Source organism: Acomys russatus, chromosome 6, assembly GCF_903995435.1.
Source record: "Acomys russatus chromosome 6, mAcoRus1.1, whole genome shotgun sequence".
Taxonomy (NCBI): Eukaryota; Metazoa; Chordata; class Mammalia; order Rodentia; family Muridae; genus Acomys; species Acomys russatus.
In genome coordinates this window covers 33,732,698-33,753,685 of record NC_067142.1, presented here as the reverse complement: position 1 = coordinate 33,753,685, position 20,988 = coordinate 33,732,698, and the positions used below count along the sequence as shown (strand labels likewise).

Here is a 20,988-nt window from a genome sequence, read left to right as displayed (position 1 = left end):
ATTAAATATCTTCCCCATTTTAATTTTACATTACTCTGCCAAGAAAAAAAAAAAAAGGATTTAAACTCAAGTTACTTGAAGCCTGGACATACTTCCATGATTAGCCGGGCTACATCAAGGCGGTGGCTTTGTCCTGCCACATAAGCAGATCTAGGCCCTAGAAAGATGGGACCAGGTTATAATTATTTTTGAAAAGTGTGCTACAAAAATGGATGGCCTGTTATCAGCCAGGTTACAAAGTAAGGACAGGGATAAGGGAGGGATATTTTCTTCAAGAAAAAACAAAACATAATTTCCGAAGAATCCCAGTTCATAATTTTTCCCCAAAAGTGGCTGGAGGAATGGGTGAAATCTCAACATGAGCTCCCAAGTCCTACCTGTGAAGGACCAGCATTGCCTAGCTGTGGTGACTGCCAGGAAATACACACCAAAGTGTGCTGCCCGGTGGCTGTGACAGTGAGCCGAAGCTTCGCTGTACTGACTTCTCTAAGAGGTTTCTTCTAGAAACAGACAACTCAGATGCTTCCTCTTGCTTCAGCAAAGAAGTTATTTTTAAAAGCACTTGGGAAGTTCCTCCTCCACCCCTCAGGTGGGAAGGCTCAGAGAAGGGAGTCGTCGGTACAGCCACCTTCTAGGCCGTAACGGAATTCCTGAAGGTTGGAGACCCCATAGAAGTGGACGAAAGCTGCTGCCACCACCAGGACGTGGAAAATCTGATGAGACTGGAACTGCAGAAATAAAGAGACCCACCTTCAGAAGGATGCAGAGGAGTTGGAGGAAGCATTTGCCTCTTTTGGTTTCTCCTTAACACTGCTTTACATCATAAAACGGTGCTGTTACAGAACTAGTGTTAGTGTTAAGAAACGCTGAGATCTCAGTGCTGGTTTCACTCATCTTCTTCCTTCAGACAGTGTACACTCTACACTCAAATACTTCATGGCCCGAATCTCTTACCACCTTCTACTCCCATCTTTGACCCTGGCCAATCACTCACCATCACAGGCCCTACACCAGGAGCCATTTCTTACCCATATGTCAAATTTTCCAGGAAAGAAGCGCTCAGGAATCCGAGCAGCATAAAGGCCAGCTCCCGTGATGTACATCACAGCCATGAGGAAGAACCAGCCCATCTGGCCCACCGTGGTGGCCTTGACAAAGCCCTCAGCGATTGTGAAGTGCATGGTGGGGACAACACCACTCAAGCCAAGTCCCAGGAACACTCCTGAACAGAATAGACATGACTGTCAACAGGAGACAGCTACAGGGAAGGCACTGCTGTGAATCTGGAACTGACGGATTTATTTTGTTTTTTATTTTTTAAGGATTTATTTATTATTATGTATACAGTGCTCTATTTGCATGTGCACTGCATGCCAGAAGAGGGCATCAGATCCCATTATAGATGGCTGTGAGCCACCATGTGGTTGCTGGGAATTGAACTCAGGACCCCTGGAAACGCAGTCCGTGCTCTTAACCTCTGAGCCATCTTTCCAGCCCTCAAGCTGACGGATTTATGAAAAGCAACTGTTTCCTTATGAATTATACATGTTTAGAAAATTAAGCAAGGCCAGGCGGTAGTGGCACATGCCTTTAATTCCAGCACTCGGGAGGCAGAGGCAGGCGATGTCTGTGAATTTGAGGCCAGCTTGGTCTACAAAGTAAGTCTAGGATAATCAAGGCTACACAGAGAAATCTTGTCTCAAAAAACAAACAACAAAACAAAATTAAGCAAAGATGGCTAACAGTCTGCAGATAGATCTTGTGGGTTCAGGGGATCCTGTGCCCTCTTTGACCTCTCTGGGCACCTGCACACACGTCAGACACAGACTCACACATATATACAAATAAAATAAAAGTGTGGGGTAGCTACCATGGTGGTATACTCCTTTAATCCCAGAAGTTGGGAGGCAGAGGAATGTGGATCCCTTTGAGTTCTAGGCCAGCCAGGGCTACGTTCCTCAAACAAAAATTGAAAAACCACACAGGTTAAAAATCATCTGACGGGTGACTTGGTACAGATCCTAGATGGCTAAGACTAGGGGCTCCACAGCCAGAAGAGTAGGCTTTCCATCAAGGCCACAGAAAGGGATGAAGAGATGCCTCAGTGTAACGGTGGGCGTTCCAGACACTTCCTTGTTAGTTCCCGGCACCCAGGCTGGGAGACTCACAACTGCCTGGAACTCCAGCTTAGGAGATCCGACTCTCTGTGGCCTCCATGAGCAGCACATGCACAGATACACACTAAGACACACTCATAACCATAAATAAATAATATATTTTTTAAAGGGACCATTAAAAAACCTGCACAGGATCAAGCCAGTCAAATTTCCAGCACTGACTGGGGAGAGGCTCACAAGGTCCCATGCATGAGGAGCTAATGACAGCTGGTGGATACTGGGGAAGTGAACCATTTTTCTTTGAGGGAAGAGGCCACTGGAAAGTTGTCCATGTTTCAGTGATGGCCCAACAACCACAGGCATATGGGCAGCACTAACTGAATTAGTGAGTGAAGTTGGGTGTGGACAGGGAAGGGGAGGTCTGGGAGGACACTGGAGGGTAGGATAGATAGAATCAAAATATACTGTATACAGGCACAAAATTCTTCCCCCTCCCCCCCAAGACAGGGTTTCTCTTGTAGTACTGGTTGTCCTGGACTCGCTTTGTAGACCAGGCTGGCCTTGAACTCAGGGGGATCCACCTGCCTCTGCCTCCCAAGTGCTGGGATTAAAGGCGTGTGCCACCACACCTGGCTCTTTTTTTCCCCCAAGACAGGGTTTCTCTGTGTAGTCCTGGCTGTCCTAGACTTACTTTGTAGAGCAGGCTGGCCTCAAACTCACAGAGATTTCTGCTTCTGGAGTGCTGGGATTACAGGCATGTGGCACCTTATCCGGCTTAAGTACAGAAGACTGAGGTACCCAGAACTCTGATCGTCTGGACAGATGGAAGTGTACACCCCATGAGCAGCTGCCTGAAGCCGCAGGGACACAAGTAAGGAACAGAGGACCGAGGACTTGTTCCCATACTGTACAGAACTGGGGCAGGGGTTATCTTCTCTACTTTGCAGATGCTTCTGTTTAAACAGTGCCTGGCTTTTTTTTAGCTGATGATTTAAAGAACAGCATACATTGGAGAGTGTGCGGGCTCTTGGGAGGCAGAAGCAGATGATTCTGAGTTTGAGGCCAGCCTGGTCTACAGAGCAAGTTCCAGGACAGTCAGGATACAGAGAAACCCTGTGTCAGGAAGAGGAAAAAAAGAAAAAGAAGGACGAAGGAGGAAGGAGGAAGAGGAAGGAGGAAAGAAGAAGAGGAGGAGGAGGAAAAAGAGAAGGAAGAGGAGCAGGAAGAGGAGGAGGGTGAGGAGGAAGAGGAGGAGGAGGAGGAGGAAGAGGAGGAGGAGGAGGTGCAGCAGTTATGAGTACTGGCTACTCTTTGAGAATATGGGTTCAAGCCCCAGTACACTCATGGCATCCATGTTCCAAGATCTCAGGGGATCCAACATCCTTTTCTGGCCTCTGCAGGGACCAGGTATGCAAATGGTGCACAGACATACATGTGGGCAGAACACTCATACACATAAGATAAACTAGAAAAAAAGACAAGGCTTCTGAAAACTAGTGTAATTGGTAGCATTGCTCCAAGAATGAAAAACTTAAAAAATCTGGATGAAAGCCAGGCATGGTGGTGCACACTTTTAATCCCAGCACCTGGGAGGCAGAGGCAGGCGGGTCTCTGTGAATTCGAGGCCAGCCTGGTCTACAAAGTGAGTCCAGGACAGCCAAGGCTACACAGAGAAACCCTGTCTAAAAAACAAAAAGAAACAAACAAATCCAGATGAGTCAACAGGAAGGAAGATGTCTAAATGCTTGCTATTTATTATATTAGCTGCTACTAATCTTTATGTTCCAGGTATTTTATTCACAAAACCATATACTCCACTCCTGGTAAAATGCCCCATGGAGTGCAAACAGTTTTTTTTATGTTTGTTTTGGCACAGGGTCTTGATCTGTATATAGCCCACACTGCTATTTACCTTTATTTTATGTGCATTGGTATTTTGCCTGAATGTATGTCTATTTCAGAGTGTAGGATCTTGGAATTATAGACACTTGTGAGCGGTCATGTGGGTGCTGGGATTTGAACCCAGGTCCTCAGGAAGAGCAGTCAGTGACTTGAACTACTAAGCCATCTCTCCAGCCCCGGGCATGTTAGTTTTCATTTCCTTGTCTTAGTGCTTAGGATTCAGTCATTAAAACGACTGTACTTGGGGCTAGAGAGAGAGCTCAGAGGTTAAGAGGACTGACAGCTCTTCCAGAGGTCCTGAGTTCAATTCCCAACAACCACATAGTGGCTCACAACCATCTATAATGAGATCTGCTGCCCTCTTCTGACCTGCAGGTGTACATGGAGGCAGAGCACCGTATAATTAATAATAAACAAATAAATCTTAAAAAATAAAAACAACGACGACTGCGCTTGCTACATTTTTAAAACATCAAAGCACAGATATGCTAGAAGGTAACTGACCAGTTGTATTATGACCTGACCCATTAGGACTGAAATATCAAGGAAAGAGCTTTGAAAATTCATACCACTTTTCAAGTTTAAATCAGTTTGTATGGATTTCATGAATTAAAACACAGGGTTGGGCTGATTCATGGTCCAATACCTCTGAGCTTTACAACAGTCTTCCCACCTGCTCAGCCCCCTTCCCTTTTCTCTTCCCTACTCTCTGGTACTCAGGATTGAACCCCAGGCCTTGCACATACTGGGCAAATGCTCTTTCTTGGAACTACTATCTCCAGCTTTGAGACAGGGTCACCTGACTGGCTTTGAACTTGTGATCCAGCCAAATCGACCTCTTGAGTAACTGGGATTAAAGCAGTGGTTTTCAATCTGTGGGTTGAGACTTCTTTGAGGGTCAAAGGACCCTTTCACAGGGATAGCCTAAGACCATCGGAAAACAGATATTTACATTACAATTCATAACAGTAGCAAAATTACAGTTATGAAGTAGCAACAAAAATAATTTTTTGGTCAGGGTCAGCCTAACATGAGGAACTGTACGTATTAAAGGGTCGCAGCACTGGGGAGGTTGAGAGTCACTGGATTAGAGGCATGCAGCAGCAAGCCTATTTCTACTCACCTGCTCTAGTCTGCCGGTGCTTGGGAGTGGCAAACCGATCCCACTGTGCCACGATGATGGCAGAGATGCCCAGGACACAGACGATGGAGAGGTAGATGAGCCGTGGCTGTGGGGAGCAGTAGAAGGAGTAATAGAGCCAGGGGACAAAGCTCCCCATAATCAGTAGAGCAATCCCTGAATAGTCCAGTCTAAAAATAAGCCACAAAAACCAAACACATGAATAGGAGAAGTGAAGAGCTCCAGTGGCTGTTAGCTGTTGTTCACCTGCACCCACATCTTACCATTTCCTGTCTTAACATTCCTCACAGTAAATCTATCCTATATCTATAGGCCACAAGGCTGAGCACATTTTGCTTTCCGGTAAGACAGTCTCTAAGAAGGCCAGGTGTGTGGTGCATACCTGTGATTCTAGCACTTGGAAGGTGATGGCAAAAGATGATGAGTTCAAGACTACAGCGTGGACCTAAGTCCAGCCTGGGCTGCATCAGCTACTTTTAGAACATGACACCCAGGAAAGCTCTGAATATGAGCCAGACGTGGTGGTGCACGTCTATAATCCCAGCACTCGGGAGGCAGAGGCAGGTGGATCGCTGTGAGTTCCAGGCCAGCCTGGTCTACAAAGTGAGTCTAGGACAGCCAAGGCTACACAGAGAAATCTTGTCTCAAAAAAAAAAAAAAAAAAAAAGGTTCTGGATAATTTCTCCAATCTGATGGAGTTCTAAAAGTAAAACCCTTGCGGGGTTTTGTTTGTCTGTTTGTTTTGAGACACGGTCCTGCTAAAAGGCCCTAACCTCGTTAGGTAGCTACACTGGTGTCCAGTGCAGTTCACTCTCTTGCCTCTGCCTCCTGAGTGCTGGGATTACAGTTAAACGCCACCAAGCTCAGCAGAAGAGGTTCTTTTGCTTGTCCTGTTCTTACTGACTTTTTCCTTTAAATTTGTGTGTGCGTTTGCTATCACCCAAGTATGGAGGGCAGAGTTGGTTTATGCCTTCCACGTGTGGGTCCCAGGATTGAACTTGGACTGTCAGGCAAGGTGGTAAGCGCTTTTAGCCACAAAGCCATCTGATCAACTCTCCTGCTTTTGGAGAGTCTTGCTCTCTCTCGCCCAGACTAACTTGAAACTTACTATGTAGCCTATGCTTGCCTAAAACTCACAGCAATTTTCCTGCCTTAGCCTCCTCCTAAGGCCGAGATTACAAATGCTAGCTACCAGGCTTATTTTTTTGTTCAGACAGGGTCTTGCTATATTGCTCAGGCTTGCCTCAAATTTTTGGGCTCAAGTGGTCCTCCTGTTTCAGCCTATTGAGTAGCTTAGAATATAGTTAGGTACCTCCCACCCTGTTTGGAACTGACATGCTAAATAAAAATGTACTTTAGTTACTGGACTCACTGGGAGAAACAACACAATCTACCACTATCACTAAAACAGCAGGAACAACCACCGCCCAAGTAAACAGAACCCCATGCTGAGCTCGAGACATGGCAGTCCAACAGACAGCTGATGCTTCTAGTGACGCCTGGCCAAGCAAGATAAGCTCCGTGTGGGGGACAGCACTGGCAGCAGGAAGCACAGACTGCCTGCCAGACACCACGTGGCCTGAGCCAATAGGAAGATAAGCTCTTATTAGGTACATGGTCTTAAAAGCAACCCACTGGCGGCACCTCAGCTTTCACAAGACAGTACTGTTTCAGGAGAAAATATATCCCAGGATTAGTGTCCATCTGTTGAGGAGGTTGTGGGAAGTTTATCATGAAGTTTTAGTTTTCACAAGAAAAACACCCCTACCCTTGCCAGAGCAGAAGAGAAATAGGTCATTTCCCTGAGAACAACAGGGGTTCATTTGGAATGACAGCGACTCCAAGCACCTGCTCAGCACTGGGACAAGATGTGACAATAACTCACATTGCCTTTGTTCCCGTTGGTCTTTCAACTTACTTGGAAAAAGTCCGAGAGACTTTCTCTGAATGACAATAGACGGTGTGGAAGAGCCAGGAGAAGCTGAGGCAGAGCACTGCACCCAGAAAGAACATCCCAAAGACCACCTTCTCCTGGAGGGGAGCCATGAAGTACATGTTTGGTCTGAGCATGGTCAAGATTCCCAAGAAGAGAAACAGCACGAAACCTGCACAAGGGAAAAAGAAAGCACAGCCCATGAGGAAGAGTGGAATATACGCACTGGGACAGTTGATGTGTCTATCAGTAAGTTAGGAGACTTAGCTTAAGAACTGCCATCAGCAAGGGAAACAAACCTAGACACCAGGCTGGCCTCAACCTCACAGCGACCCGCCTGCCTCTGCCTCCTCACTGCTGGGATTAAAGGTGTGTGTTACCACCACCAGACATTTTATTATTTTTTTAAATAATGCATTTATTTTTATTTTATGTGCATCGGTATCTTGCCTGCATGTATGTTTGTATGAGAGTGTCAAATCCACTGGAATTGGAGTTTCGGACAGTTGTGAGCTGCCACGTGTGGGCTGAACTAAACCTAGGTCCCCTGGAAGAACAGCCAGTGCTCTTAACCACTGAGCTATCTCTCCAGCCCCGATATTTTTATTTTTGAGACAGGGTCTAATGTATCTCTGGCTGGCCTCCAACTCCCTGTGTAGCTAAGGATGACCCTAAATTTCTCACCCTCCTGTCTCTGCCTCCTGAGTCCTGGGATTACAGGCATGTGCCTCCATGCCCAGTTTACTCAGTGTTAGGAATCAAACCCAGGGCTTCCTGAAGCTAGGCAAACACCAAAAGTCAACAGACATTCTCAGGCCACAAAAATACCATCCTGTGAAATGCTGGCGGTTTTATAGTGGCAAGTGAGGAAACAGGAGTTCCCACCACACGGATGTTCTACCAGGAATCCAAACAGAACATGCACTTCCTCCTGTCTTGGGCCTTCGACCTTGCCATAGATCAGCAATCAAACATTAAGTAAGGTCAATAGTAATTTATTTTTTTTTAATTTTTTAAATTTTATTATTTTTTTTGTCAATGGTAATTTTTTTTTTTTTTTTTTTTTTTTTTTTTTTTTTTTTTTGGTCAATGGTAATTTAAAGGCAAGGCTTCTGATATAAATTATTTGGAGAAACTTTATTCTCTCCTTATAGACAAACGGTATAAATTCCTTGGTAAGTAAGACTGGAATTCCTTTTCTGTTGTTTCTTTGGTCAACCCGGAACTCCTAGGTAACCCAGGTTGGCCTTGAACTCAGAGACCAAGTGCTGGAACTAAAGGCATGCATCGCCACCACCACCAACCTGAGACTAGAATTCTTGCTGACAATGTTACTCAGTGGTACAGCACTTGTCACTACACTGGCTTTCTCCCTCATCCAAACCACTCACCAAGCAGATGTGTCCAGATGTTGCCAGTTTCTGTGTGGATGCGGAAGATGCTCTTGAAGCAAGCCCGGAAGGAGGGCATAGGTGGCCTGTGGCCGTGCAGCAGGTAGTCATTGTCTTTCAGCCAGTCCGGAAGCACGTCGTACGGGATGACCCTCCAGCGCCCTTCCCAGACCTACAGCAGACACAATGGCATCAGGTGGGCCCCAGAGAAAAGCAGGTCTCCTGAGTACACTGCTCCGAAGAAGAACCTGTCTTAGGAGGCTGTCACTCAGGGTCAGATGGCTCCAAGTCACAGGAAACTAAGCCTGGACTCAGAGACACCAACAACAGACAACAGGACTAGCACAGTGTCGACTAATCATTTGACCTCTTCATGGTCAACCTCCTTTAGGTTCCTTGAATTTTCCAATTAATATAATGAGAGAAAACAAAGAATTTTAAACATGCTTTTCACAAACACAAGTCCTTCCTTTGTTGTTTTCCTAGAGTCTTTGTCTCCTGCCACTGTCCCCGTTTACACTCTAAATTCTTACTGTGCTAATACTACCTCTTCGCAAAGCAGGAATCTTTTCTTATTTTAAAAAGTGTATTTATTTATCTTGTGTATACATGTGTGGGCATATATGTGCAACAGTATGCACGTGCAGCTCAGAGGACAACTTACAGGAACTATTTTTGTTTGTTTGGCTGGCTGGTTTTGGGTTTTTGGTTTTTCAAGACAGGGTTTCTCTGTGTAGCCTTAGCTGTCCTGGACATTATAGACCAGTCTGGGCTTGACCTCACAGGGATCCACCTGCCTCTGTCTCCTGGGTGCTGGGATTAAAGGCGTGTGCCACCAGGCAGGAAGTGGTTTTTTTGCTTTTTGTTTGTTTGTTTTAACAACAAGGTTCAAGGGATTGAACTCAGGCCACGAAGCAAATGCTCTTGAACCAAGGTAGGCTTGCGGGTAGAAACACCCAGACAAGCCCTGCCCCTACCCCTTCCCGGCTCCAGGCCACACCTTATACACGAACTCCTCCATCTTCTCCATGGCATGGTGGGCTTGAAGAGGGAGCGTCAGTACCCGCACCTCCTCCTCCTCTTCCTGGGGCACTGCGCATGCTTGTTCTTCTTCAGCCTAAGGAAGCAGCACACAGTGTAGACTCACATCACCTCCTGATCTGCACATTTCTGGGGAGATCCCGCCCGGCCGCTTCTTCATAAAGCTTATGCCCTCATTCCCAAATCATGATACACACTGAGTTCAACACTACTGTCTGAGACTCATGCTTTGTCACTCACTCACTCACTGTAGCTGGAATAGAGGAGGTAGACTGAGAAACTAGTGTTGGAAGAACACAGGCTTAGCGAGCCACCCTTTATATTTTTTTGTTAGTTTGTTTTTTGGGATGGAGTTTTTTTCTGTGTATCCCTGGCTATCCTCAAAGTCACTCTATAGACCAGGCTGGCCTCAAACTCACAGAGATTCACCTGCCTCTGCCTCCCAAGTGCTGGGATTAAAGGCATGTGCCACTACTGCCCTGCTGATATTTTTTTAAATTTTAATTTAACCTCATTTACTTAAATTTTATTACAGGCACACATTGCCTTACATGTTATGTGTCTGTTTTTATTTTAGAGTGTGTGTGTGTGTGTATGTATCTGTGCATGTCAAGGCAGTTTGAGGAAGTTGGTTCTCTCCTTCTTCCTTGTAGGATGAAGGGATTAAACTCAACTCCTCAGGCTTGGCAGCAAGCACCTTTACTCACTGAGCCATCTAGCCAGCCCACATTTTCTTTCTTTTCTTTTTTTCTTTTCTTCTTTTTAATTTTTGGTTTTTCGAGACAGGGTTTCTCTGTGTAGCCTTGACTATCCTGGACTCGCTTTGTAGACCAGACTGGCCTTGAACTCACAGCAATCCGCCTGCCTCTGCCTCCCAAGTGCTGGGATTAAAGGAGTGTACCACCACACCCGGCTTCACATTTTCTTTTTAAAGACAAATAGTCCTAAACTTTCCCCAATTTCCCAAATAGTCTTATCTTCCAGTCTACTACTAATTATTTATCTGTCTGTCTGTCTGTCCATCCTTCCAACTCACACACATAGCATCTCAGTATGTAGCCCTCACTGGCCCCTCAAACCAAAAGCATCCACCCGCCTCCGAGAGCTGAGTCTCAAAGTGCATGGCATCACATTCAGCCCTGGTCCACTAACTTTCAAAACAAAACAAAGAGACAGACTTCTTAGTGGACTGTGACAGTCTTTTTTTTTTTTTTTGAGACAGTCTTATTATTTGTTGTGCTCCGGCCACTTACTCTAGGGCAGCTATCATGACAACTGTGGCCAACCGCAATGGCCTGGGAGGCAAAGGCAGGAGAAGCATTGTGATTTTTGAGGCCTTCTTGGTTTACATGGTAAGTTAGAAAGCTCTGGGCCAATAAGAGCTACATGAAACAGCAACAACAATAAAATAAAAATAGGGAAAGATGGTTCAGTGGTTATGAGTACTTAATTGCCCTTGCAGAAGATGCGGGTTCAGTTCCCACCAATGTCATGGTGGCTCACAACTGCCTGTAAGCTCTTCTGACCTCCACAGGTTCTTGTATGTATGTGGTATGTGTCCCCCGCCCCTTTCATAAAACACATATTTTCTTTTTTTTAAGATTTATTTTTTTATTATATATACAATGTTCTGCCTGCATGTATGCCTGCACACCAGAAGAGGGCACCAGATCTCTTTATAGATGGTTGTGAGCCACCATATGGTTGCTGGGAATTGAACTCAGGACCTCTGGAAGAGCAGCTAGTGCTCTTAACCTGAGCCATCTCTCCAGCCCATCTCTCTCTCTCTCTCTCTCTCTCTCTCTCTCTCTCTCTCCCCCCTCCCTCCCTCCTTCCCTCTCTCTGGTTTTGAGACAGAGTTTCTCTGTGTAGTCTTGGCTGTCCTAGACTCACTTTACAGGCTGGCCTTGAACTCACAGAGATCCACCTGATTCTGCCTCCCAAATGCTGGGATTACAGGCGTGAGCCACCACGTCTGGCAAAACACATGCTTTCTTTTAAAAAAAAATCAAAATGTCAATCACTTCCCACCTACAGCAGCTCTCAGGCATATGGGGTCTCGGAATTGGTACACTCAAGCCACAGTAATGCCTCCTGGGCCAACCAGACGCACCAACATAGCAATCTTACTGATTTATTTGCAACATGGTCTTCCTATGTAGACCAGGTTACCCTGGCGCTTACAGAGCACCGTTGGCCCTGTCTTCCAAACGCTGGAGTTAAAGATGTGTGCCACCACACCTAGCTAAGCACTGCAATTTTTGTTGCTGACATTGTTTTTCAGAAAAATTCTATATTGTCCAGGCTAGGCTCAAATTTGCAATTCTCCTGCCTCAGCCTTCCAAAATTTGAGATTACCAGCATATGTGGGGGAGGGTGTGTTTTCTCCTGATGAAGGCTCCAGAATATAGATGAAGTCTGGTAGCTCATTGTCCCTGGGCCGTGTCCACTCGCTCCTGTGTGAAGACCCTAATGCCGCCCTAACACTCATTCTTTCTCTCGTCTCCTTAGAAACTAAGCCCCTGGGTTAGTTTGGGGCAGTGATGTTACTGCAGTTTTACACCCAGCTACCCCTACAGACATGTCCCAACTGCCCCGTGGAGAGTACAACTGAGCTCTGTTTGGAGTGCTAAAGCTCTTTCCCCTTACTCATGTAAAGGAGAAAGCAGAGGCCCCCTTCCCACCTGCACGGTGCAGGGACGTGGGTGTGACAGAGACACACTAAGAATTAGGAACCCGAGGTGCGTGATGGCAGTGCCTCCACATCAGCTCTGCACTGGTTACTTCAGAATCACTTTACCTACGAGATCTCCGCTTCTCACAGCTGAAGGAGTTTTTGTCTGTTACATTAATTCGTGTCCATTTAGTGACTGCTGATGTTCCTGCAGCTCTTCTGCTGGACACTGAGTTTACAAAGGTACTGGGCGCTCCCCAAAGCTCACAGAGAGGAAAATAAAGATACCAAAGTCAGCAGGATAAAGACTTGCACAGAGCTATTCTTGAGGTACTGTGGGTATTTTGGAAGTAAGACGACGTCTTAAACAACAGTCAGGAGATGCTCAGGAGGGCACTGGTCAAGGGAGCAGCCCTGGAGGACAGCTTACCTTGGCTGGGCTGGTGGCTGCCCGCTTGCCCTTCTCCTCCAGCAGGGGTCCCAGCTCAGCCAGCTCCACCGTGTCAGTTTCTCTGTTACTAGAGGGAGCCCCATTGCCCTGTGCCACCACAGATCCTTTGTGGGAAGACATCTGGCTGGTACCTCAATACCTTGCAGCTTCAGCTTGAGGAAAGGTTGGGGTCTCTCAGCCCCAGAGGGCAGAGATCTTCCTGTGATGGTAGACACTGCAAATACAAACATAAGGGGTATTGACAACATAAAATTCATTCCTGTAATTCTACATTGAATATGACACAGCTAATGAGGTTACCCTGCCTCTAAATGTAAAGGCTAGCTCACTGTTTAAACGAAACCTGCAGTCTTCTTTAGAAACTCTCTAATCTCACACATATCCATATATAAGGCTCATATATTTATATAACCTTATATACATATTTAATCTCATTATATACACATATGGCCTCATTTAGTATAAATAAATGTGGTGGGGGATTGAGACTAGCCTCACTGTGTAGCTCCAGATGGCCTGGAACTTGGTACGTAGACCAGCCTGGTTTCAAAGTCAGAGATCTACCTGCCTCTCTGCCTCTGCCTCCGTAGTGCTGAGATTACAGGCGTGCAGCACCAGGCCTAGCTTTTTTCTTTTTTATGTGAAACTCACATCTGGCTACAGGCTTAGTAAGGATTAAATGCCAACTCATTTGGCCATTATCTGCATATATTTGTTTAAGCATGCCTTGCATGGAAAAAAGCTGGATATACTCAGTGGCTAATTTCTCTGCAAAATCTACTCATTTTTTAGGATTACAATCTGGGTTCAAGTAGCCAAGTATATGGTGTTACACACCTTTATTTCCAGCATTTGGGAAGCAGAGGCAGGTGGACTGCTGTGAGTTCAAGGCCAGCCTGGTCTACAAACTGAGTCCAGGACAGCCACGGCTACACAGAGAAACCCTGTCTCAAAAAACCAAAAGATGTAATTATTTTAAAAGCCCAGCGGTGGTGGCACACATCTTTAATCCCACCACTTGGGAGGCAGAGGCAGTGGATCTCTGTGCATTCAAGGCCAGCCTGGTCTACAGAGCAAGTTCCAGGATAGCCAGTGCTATACAGAGAAACCCTGTCTCAGGGGGAAAAAACTGGGTTCAGGGCTCTAATAAGCTTCCATCACACTCTCTTACAGTAAGCAATGACTTACCTGGAAGCAGGAAGCTGAAGACAAGGAGGCACCCCAAGTCCGCCCTTTGCCACACACATGCCTAATGACGGGCTCCACAAGAAGCACGTCCCAACCACCACAGCCCATAAACCTAAGCCCCATGCAAATCACCTTTTAATAAACCAGACACAGGCATACAAGGTCTTTTAGGAAAATCAGAAATCAGTCTTCTCAGAAAAGTCTCAGACATTCTAGGGTTTTCTACATTGGTTTTGATGTAACACTGCAGATTAGGCTTCAAGGAGGTGTTGATAATATAAAAGAAGAAAAGGAAAGTTTCCAAAGACTTCTACTGTGGGGTAGATTGCCAAATCTTCCTTCTTCTAATGACAGGGGCCTGTGTCACTCACAGCAACCGCCCGGGGCACTGAGAAGAACCACAGCGGGCTGTATGATGGGCGAGAAGCTTAAACTTAAGAGCCTGACTCCTTCATGTTAAGTAAACATGACTACTCCCTAAAGACACAGCGCTCCACCCACGGCAGCTCACTGCATACACAAACATCTCTGGCATCTGTGCTAGTTTTTACCCAAGAGTAATCTCAAGTCCCTCCCAGGGCTTACAATTAGGCACATGCAGGTTAGAGTGGATCTTAGGTATCAGTGACTGGATTAAGGGGCATCCAACTAGTTGGTAAAGCATTCTCTGGGCTGTGGACTTTCAGGAAGAGACTGGCATTTGAGTAAGTGACCTGCGTAAGGAAGACATGCTCTTACCCATGAGAATGAATACCATCTAATTTAGCTGGCCCACAGGTAGAACAAAACAGAAGGCCTGTGGTAATACACGCCTTTAATCCAGCACCCAGGAAGCAGAGGCAGGTGGATTCAAGCCCATCCTGGTCTACATACAGAGTTCTGGCCTGCTGGAGCTACAGTGATACCCTGCCTCAAACAAACAAATAAACGATTACATGAATAAATAAATAGTGCTCTCCGGCAGTGATGGACTCTTCTTGTCAGAACTCTAGATTTTCTTTGACCTTTGGGCCCCAGGAGAGACACCAACAGCCTCCAGGTCCTCTAGCATTCAGCCTTCAATTAGAGGCTTCCTTAGTTCTCTAGCTTGTAGATGGTCTATTTTGGGCATTAACCTCCACACACATGTGGGCTAAATCCCTAAACAAATGCCTGTGCCTGCCTGCCTTCTATTGGCTCTGCAGATGCCTGACTAATATTTTAATCTGCCCTCAGGTGAAGGCAATCCTCATGGAGGTCATGCATCATCCTATGACTGACACACACACACACACACACACACACACACACACACACACACACCTGAAAAAGTCAAATCTAGTCCCTGAGAGACACAAACAATAACTCATTATATTAGTACACGTTTATGTCAACACAGCCAGTTCCTCCTCCTTTTAGTGTGCACGACTGTGACAAGACATTTGCCAACACCCATGGTCACATCAACACTTGAGAACAGGAAACTGGAGGCCCCTGGAAACTTCGGTGGATAAGCAACTTACATGAGAAGCAATATTGGGAAATCTTAACAGCTGGCCTTAAAGCATACTTCCTCAAAGGGAAGTGCTGCTGAATAAACAGTTCCCAGAGATTAATTCACAACATTGAGCAACAAATCAACAAACCAACAAAGAGCTCAAATCTGAAAAGAAGGGCACACTAAACTACCAGTTACAGCAGGCAACCAGGGAGAAACTAAGCAAAGCAAAGGCTCGCATTCTGAAACCAAGTATTACGTGGGTCCTAAAAGATGCAGATCATAGTTTTGGCAAATCTACATTTCAAAATGAATGAATGGGCACATTCCGGCCACAAACATGATTTATCGTCATACCACTGGTCAAGGTTTGTGCCTTTTTCCCCCTACTGTGGAGTTTCCTCTTATCCTTTCTCCCAGAGTAAGCCAACTCACTCACTGAATAGTTATTAAAAAGTGTATTTAGTTCTATAAGGTCCTGTGCAAAGTACGAGTTGAACAGGTTATGTCCCTGTCTTTGGTATAAGCAGATGGCATAAGTTAATATGTGACATGATCTCGCTGCTCTAGAAGGACAGTGCAGGAAAAGAGCTCTTTAAGCAGAATGGTCACACCCTTAATTCAGTTGAGTGCTGCTCAAATATTCCACTAGAGGCACAAGGATAATACAAACTTCAAGTTGTCCAAAGACCAGAAACAGAATCAAAGCTGGTATTTTTGCTAGTTTCTTTAACTGACCAGAAAGCTTTTGTGACTTCAAATCTCTTGGACATCCAAGTTTTATTCTCTTTTCATTCCAAATCACCCGATTCTACCTATTCTGTCCAGCTCCACTGTCACTAGCTCCCACGCCCTCCTGTCTTACACCTAGAGTCTCCAAACCCAGCAGCCACCAGCTAGCAAGGGACGCCAATGGAGAGCACGTCAGTGTAGGGAGTGAAGGCCGGTGTCCAGCTGGGTCTTCTAAACGTAGCCACACAGAGACAGGAAAGGAAGCAAGAGGCATCTGAGGTCTGGCAAGAAAACAGCAGTAATGCTAGGCCCTGAAAACAACACTGCTGTGGGGGGACAGGAAATTACAAGCATTGCGGGCTGTTAATTTAAAAACCAACACAAAGCTCTAAGGTGAGACAGCGATTCCAGGAGGCCAGATGAAGGAGAGCCACCTTCTCTCTCTGTCTGCTTCTACATCCTAATTCGTTCTAGAGAAAACACCTTTCCTCTCAAATGGGCCGCACCCAGCACAGCAAATTATAATTGAGCCAAACTCAAGGGCGCATTTTTGTTGGGATTTCTTCAACTCACGCTAATAAACGTTTACCACTAAGCTCCCCAACTGGACAAATGTAAGCTGTCACAGACTAAAGCTGTGGGGAAGGGGAGGCATTTGTGTTTCTACAAATAAGATAATCCTGCACCAACCTCCGAGAAAAGGTCCAGTTTTAACCACCAGCCAATTAGCTGGAGAGTTTGCCTTAGAGATTTTGAAGATAATTTAGTCTCTGAAGCAGTTTCCAAGTTTTCCAAGCTATGACACATATTTTCCCCAGAGTCTATGGCTCGGGGCCTCCAGGAGATTTGAAAGGTTCTAGACTCCTCTTTACAGCGTATGTAGATGAGCTGGGCTCTGTTTATGCAGCTTGGCTCAGTGTCTAAAGACTCACCGGGCAGTACAGACAAAGACCCACTGGGCCTTAGCTCTACTTGATGCCAAGTGACACTGACCCAGGATCTGAAGGGGAAACAAGTCACAATCTCACTTCCTTTGTAACTCTCCTCTAGTTACAGCTATCCCAACAGAAAAGAGGTCTTGGTAATCTCAGAGAAAGGTAAACTCCCCCACAGCCACACCCACCAAAAGGAGGAGGAGGGAAACAGGACAGATTTCTCATCTCACCATCCCAACTCTTCTTGAGATGGGGTCTTGCTATGCACACCTGGCTGGCTTGGGGTATTCTAAGTAAGCTAGATTCGTCTAGAAACTCTGGCAATCCTTCTGCCTCACCCTCCCGAATGCTGGAGAGGTGGCTCAGTGGTTAAGAGCACTGGCTGGTCTTCCAGAGGATCTGGGTTCAATTCCCAACACCCACATGGCAGTTCACAACTGTCTGTAACTCCAGCTCCAGGGGCTCTGACGCTCTTGATACTCTCACACAGACATACACACACAGGGAAAATACCAACACGCATTAAATAAAACACACATTAAAAATAAAACAAAACTAGCTGGGCATGGTGGCACTCGGGAGGCAGAGGCAGGTGGATCGCTGTGAGTTCGAGGCCAGCCTGGTCTACAAAGTGAGTCCAGGATGGCCAAGGCTACACAGAGAAACCCTGTCTCAAAAAACCAAAAAACCAAACAAACAAAACTGTATAACCCCAAACTCACTTTAAACTGTGCACCCCCAAAATCTCACTGAAGCACAGGGAAACTGGCAGGCACTCGCTTAAAAGCCAGGCACCAGGAACTGGTTTGGCTAGCGAGTATCTGCAGGATCTTTGCAATGCAACTTGCAAAGTTGTAAAAGTTCGCTACAAACTTTATAAACATTAGTCATACCCGCATTTCTAAGCAGCAAAATGGGACCAAGTTCAGCAGGGTGAGAACAGATGGGCAGATAGCGGACAGAGGGACAATAAGGACAAAATGTAACAAGTTTGATGAATACCAGCACCTGACAAGAAAAACCCCACATTACTTAACAAAGCTCCTATAGATGAAGGTGACGACGCCACAGGGCCTCCGAGCGGCAAGCAGATGAGCATGACGATGTAGCAGGGGTGTGTGAGAGTTTCGGCTTGGCTCTACACTAACTACTTCCTACAAAAACAGGGGACGAACTTACCGCCCACAACCAAAGGAAAGTTCGATCTTTTAATCTGAGAATATCTAATGAGTAGGACAAAATGTCCAACTCTGGCTACAGGGAGAAGGCAGAGCAGAGTCAGAAGCCTGCAGTGGTCGCTGATGTCCTTTAAGAAGGGGTCACCGAGCCAGGCAGCAGTGGTGGTGGTGGCAGTGAAGGTGACAAAGGCTGGGGTGGCCCACACCTTTGATCCCAGCACTTGGGAGACAGAGGCAGGCAAATCTGAGTTCCAGGCCAGCTGGTCTACAGAATTCCAGAATAGCCAGGGCTACACAGAGAAACTCTGTCTCTAAAAAAAAAAACAGCAACAGCAACAGCAACAGCAACAACAACAACAACAACAAAAAAAAACCGGGGTTGCTGAGGGCTGGAGATTTGGCTTAATGGTTAAGAGCACTTGCTGCTTTTCCAGAGGACTCTGGTTTAATATACAGCACTCACACGTCGGCTTACATTTCCAAGGGAGCCAACACACCTTCAGCAGGCAATAGGCATGCGCATGTACACACACACACACACACCAAATAGCAGCAGGCCTAACATTTAAAATTTATTAAAAAAAAAAAAAAAAAAAAAAGGTACAGGTGTTTATTGAATAATTTGATAATTTCTTTTCTTTTCTTTCTTTTTTTGTTTTTGTTTTTGAAGACAGGGTTTCTCTGTGTAGCTCTGGCTGTCCTGGAACTCACTTTGTAGACCAGGCTGGCCTTCAACTAAGAGATCCACCTGCCTCTGCCTCCCAAATGCTGAGATTAAAGGTGTGCACCACCAGCCCCTGGGTAAGAATCTGCTTTCTAATAGCATCACCATAAAGCTAAGAGCTAACAAGTGCTGGAGGCACTGAGAAGAAAAGCTTCCCTTTAGTGGAAAGGCTCAAGAACGCTTCGCAGGAGTGTTTTAGGATTTGACAGGTACAGATAGTCAGGGCATTCCAGGAAGGCACTAGTGTAAACAGGGGCCTGAGGAAGCATGACTCCCAGATTAGTGAATAATCCATTTCCCTCAGGGAGCCTTAGAGGTCGCTCTGAAGAGATAGAATTAACCCACTATGCTACCTGCGGTGATGTACTGTGGGGGCCTCGGCAGTGGGGGCCTATTACATTATAGGTGCTTCCCAGGATTCTCTTACATGCAGGTAGCAGTCACCTACTACTTCCTCAGGAAGCATGTTATTTCTGGGCTACTGAGGGCACCACGACTTAAGAGTCTCCTGTGCACATAGGTACAGTTTGTGAAGGTCCACACCAAAGTCCAATGCTTCACAGACAATAAACAGCAGCTTCTTAAGACTGGTTTCTCAAGGACCCGTGACAAAATAAAGTACTTGTGGAATAAAGAACTGCAGTGGCTGCAAGCCGGGAACCCCTGACATTGCAATGTAGTTAGCGCCAGCCTGAGATCCCGGCAGTATACAAACTGATGCCATAAACTCCCAGGAGCAGAGGTTGCACCATCACAGCGGGCCCCTCACTATCAAAAGAGAAAAGCAGCGAACACACCCCAACATTACTTGGGTTCGGTAAAGAACCACCCATCACCACCTTCGTTTTATTTACCACACAACTGCAACTGCTGGATTTTCTGGCCCGTCGAGGGAAATAATCTGATTAATATAGTAGATCCTATTGCCTCTTAGTGCTCCGCTGCCATCTGAAACTGTGCAAACTGAAGAAACTAAAACCAAGAGCTAGAAGACCCAAATTCTCAAACCAGCATCCATCCCCCTTAGGTTGCTGAGCTGAAATCTGGTTCTTTTCCAACACATCAGCATCTGTTTACATTCTAGCCGAGTATTACCTTAGGGCCGTCGACTGTCCATCAACCTCCCCTCCGACCCTAGCCAGGAGGGAGCCCCGTCACGTCTGACCTGCGGATCGCGATGGGGCCTTAGGGTTCCCGGCCACCCAGGGCCGGTGCTCCCAACACCCAACTCGCAGGCTCGACTCCGGGGGGTCGCCAGCAGGGCTGGAACGCGACCGTCCCCGCGCGGCTGCGAGGGCAGCACTCTGGGACTACCGGGCCCCGACGGCTGCGAGCAGGCCCCCGACTAGAGGCGGTGCGCGGTGGGAGGGGCCGGAAATGTTTACGGAGGACTTCTCCGAGGGCCGGGCGGCGAGCCGCGATCCAGGAGCCGGCCACTCCCGCACTCCTCTCCAGAGCCCGCGCCCCGCCCACCCCCGGGATACTTACGGCCTGGCTGGCTGCCTCTGCTGGGAGCCGCGGGCCGGGGCGCTACATCCCGGGGCGCTGGAGGCCGCCTGCGGCCGAGGGGCGCCCGATCCTCAGCGCCCTGCCCGCGCCGGAAGGGCCGCGCGACCGCACGGCGTCACCTCCGCAGCCGCGTCACCTTCCCGGCGCTACTTCGCCCCCCACCCCCCTCCGATCCAGGCATTCCTGCGCGTGCCAATCACCCGCGCGCTCTCGCGCTCGCCCCGCCTCGCTTCGGTTCTGACCAATCGCTCGCTCGGGCTGTCCCAGCTTGGGCGCACACTGGCTATTTGCAAACGCCTCTTCTCCCGGCACACACTTGGGCGCGTGATGGAAAAGGGAGCCGGGAGCTGTAGCTTCGACCCTGGGAAGGACTGCTGAATCTCCTACCCCACCGACTAGCTGTTCAGCTCCGAAACAGTATTTTTTTCTTTTCTCGGTAGGGAGAATTGAACCATTAGGCAAGACCACTACCCCTGGACTACATCGTTAGCACTGAAACACTTCGTTTTCTTTTAACAATTTTTAAACCTTTTTTTTTTTTTAATGTGCATTGATGTTTTGCCCGCAAGTATGTCTATATGAGAGTGTCAGATCT

The 20,988-nt window shown here is 46.9% G+C and overlaps 1 protein-coding gene across 2 annotated transcripts; it reads right to left on the bottom strand.

Annotated features, from left to right (window-relative positions):
• Positions 1–529: 529 nt before the first annotated feature.
• On the bottom strand, positions 530–20,501 carry Adipor1 (adiponectin receptor 1). 2 transcript variants are annotated; one of them, XM_051147432.1, is made up of 8 exons: positions 20,373–20,501; positions 12,630–12,864; positions 9,485–9,601; positions 8,485–8,656; positions 7,079–7,265; positions 5,143–5,330; positions 1,029–1,222; positions 530–728 (listed from the first exon to the last, which is right to left on the bottom strand). In XM_051147432.1, exons 2-8 carry the CDS (start codon positions 12,768–12,770, stop codon positions 600–602), a joined length of 1,128 nt encoding a protein of 375 aa, XP_051003389.1. In that variant the 5' UTR covers positions 12,771–12,864; positions 20,373–20,501; the 3' UTR covers positions 530–599. The 2 variants fall into 2 exon arrangements, with proteins under 2 accessions (XP_051003389.1, XP_051003390.1); XM_051147433.1 differs by lacking the exon at positions 20,373–20,501 and adding an exon at positions 19,980–20,116.
• Between the last annotated feature and the right edge of the window lie 487 nt (positions 20,502–20,988).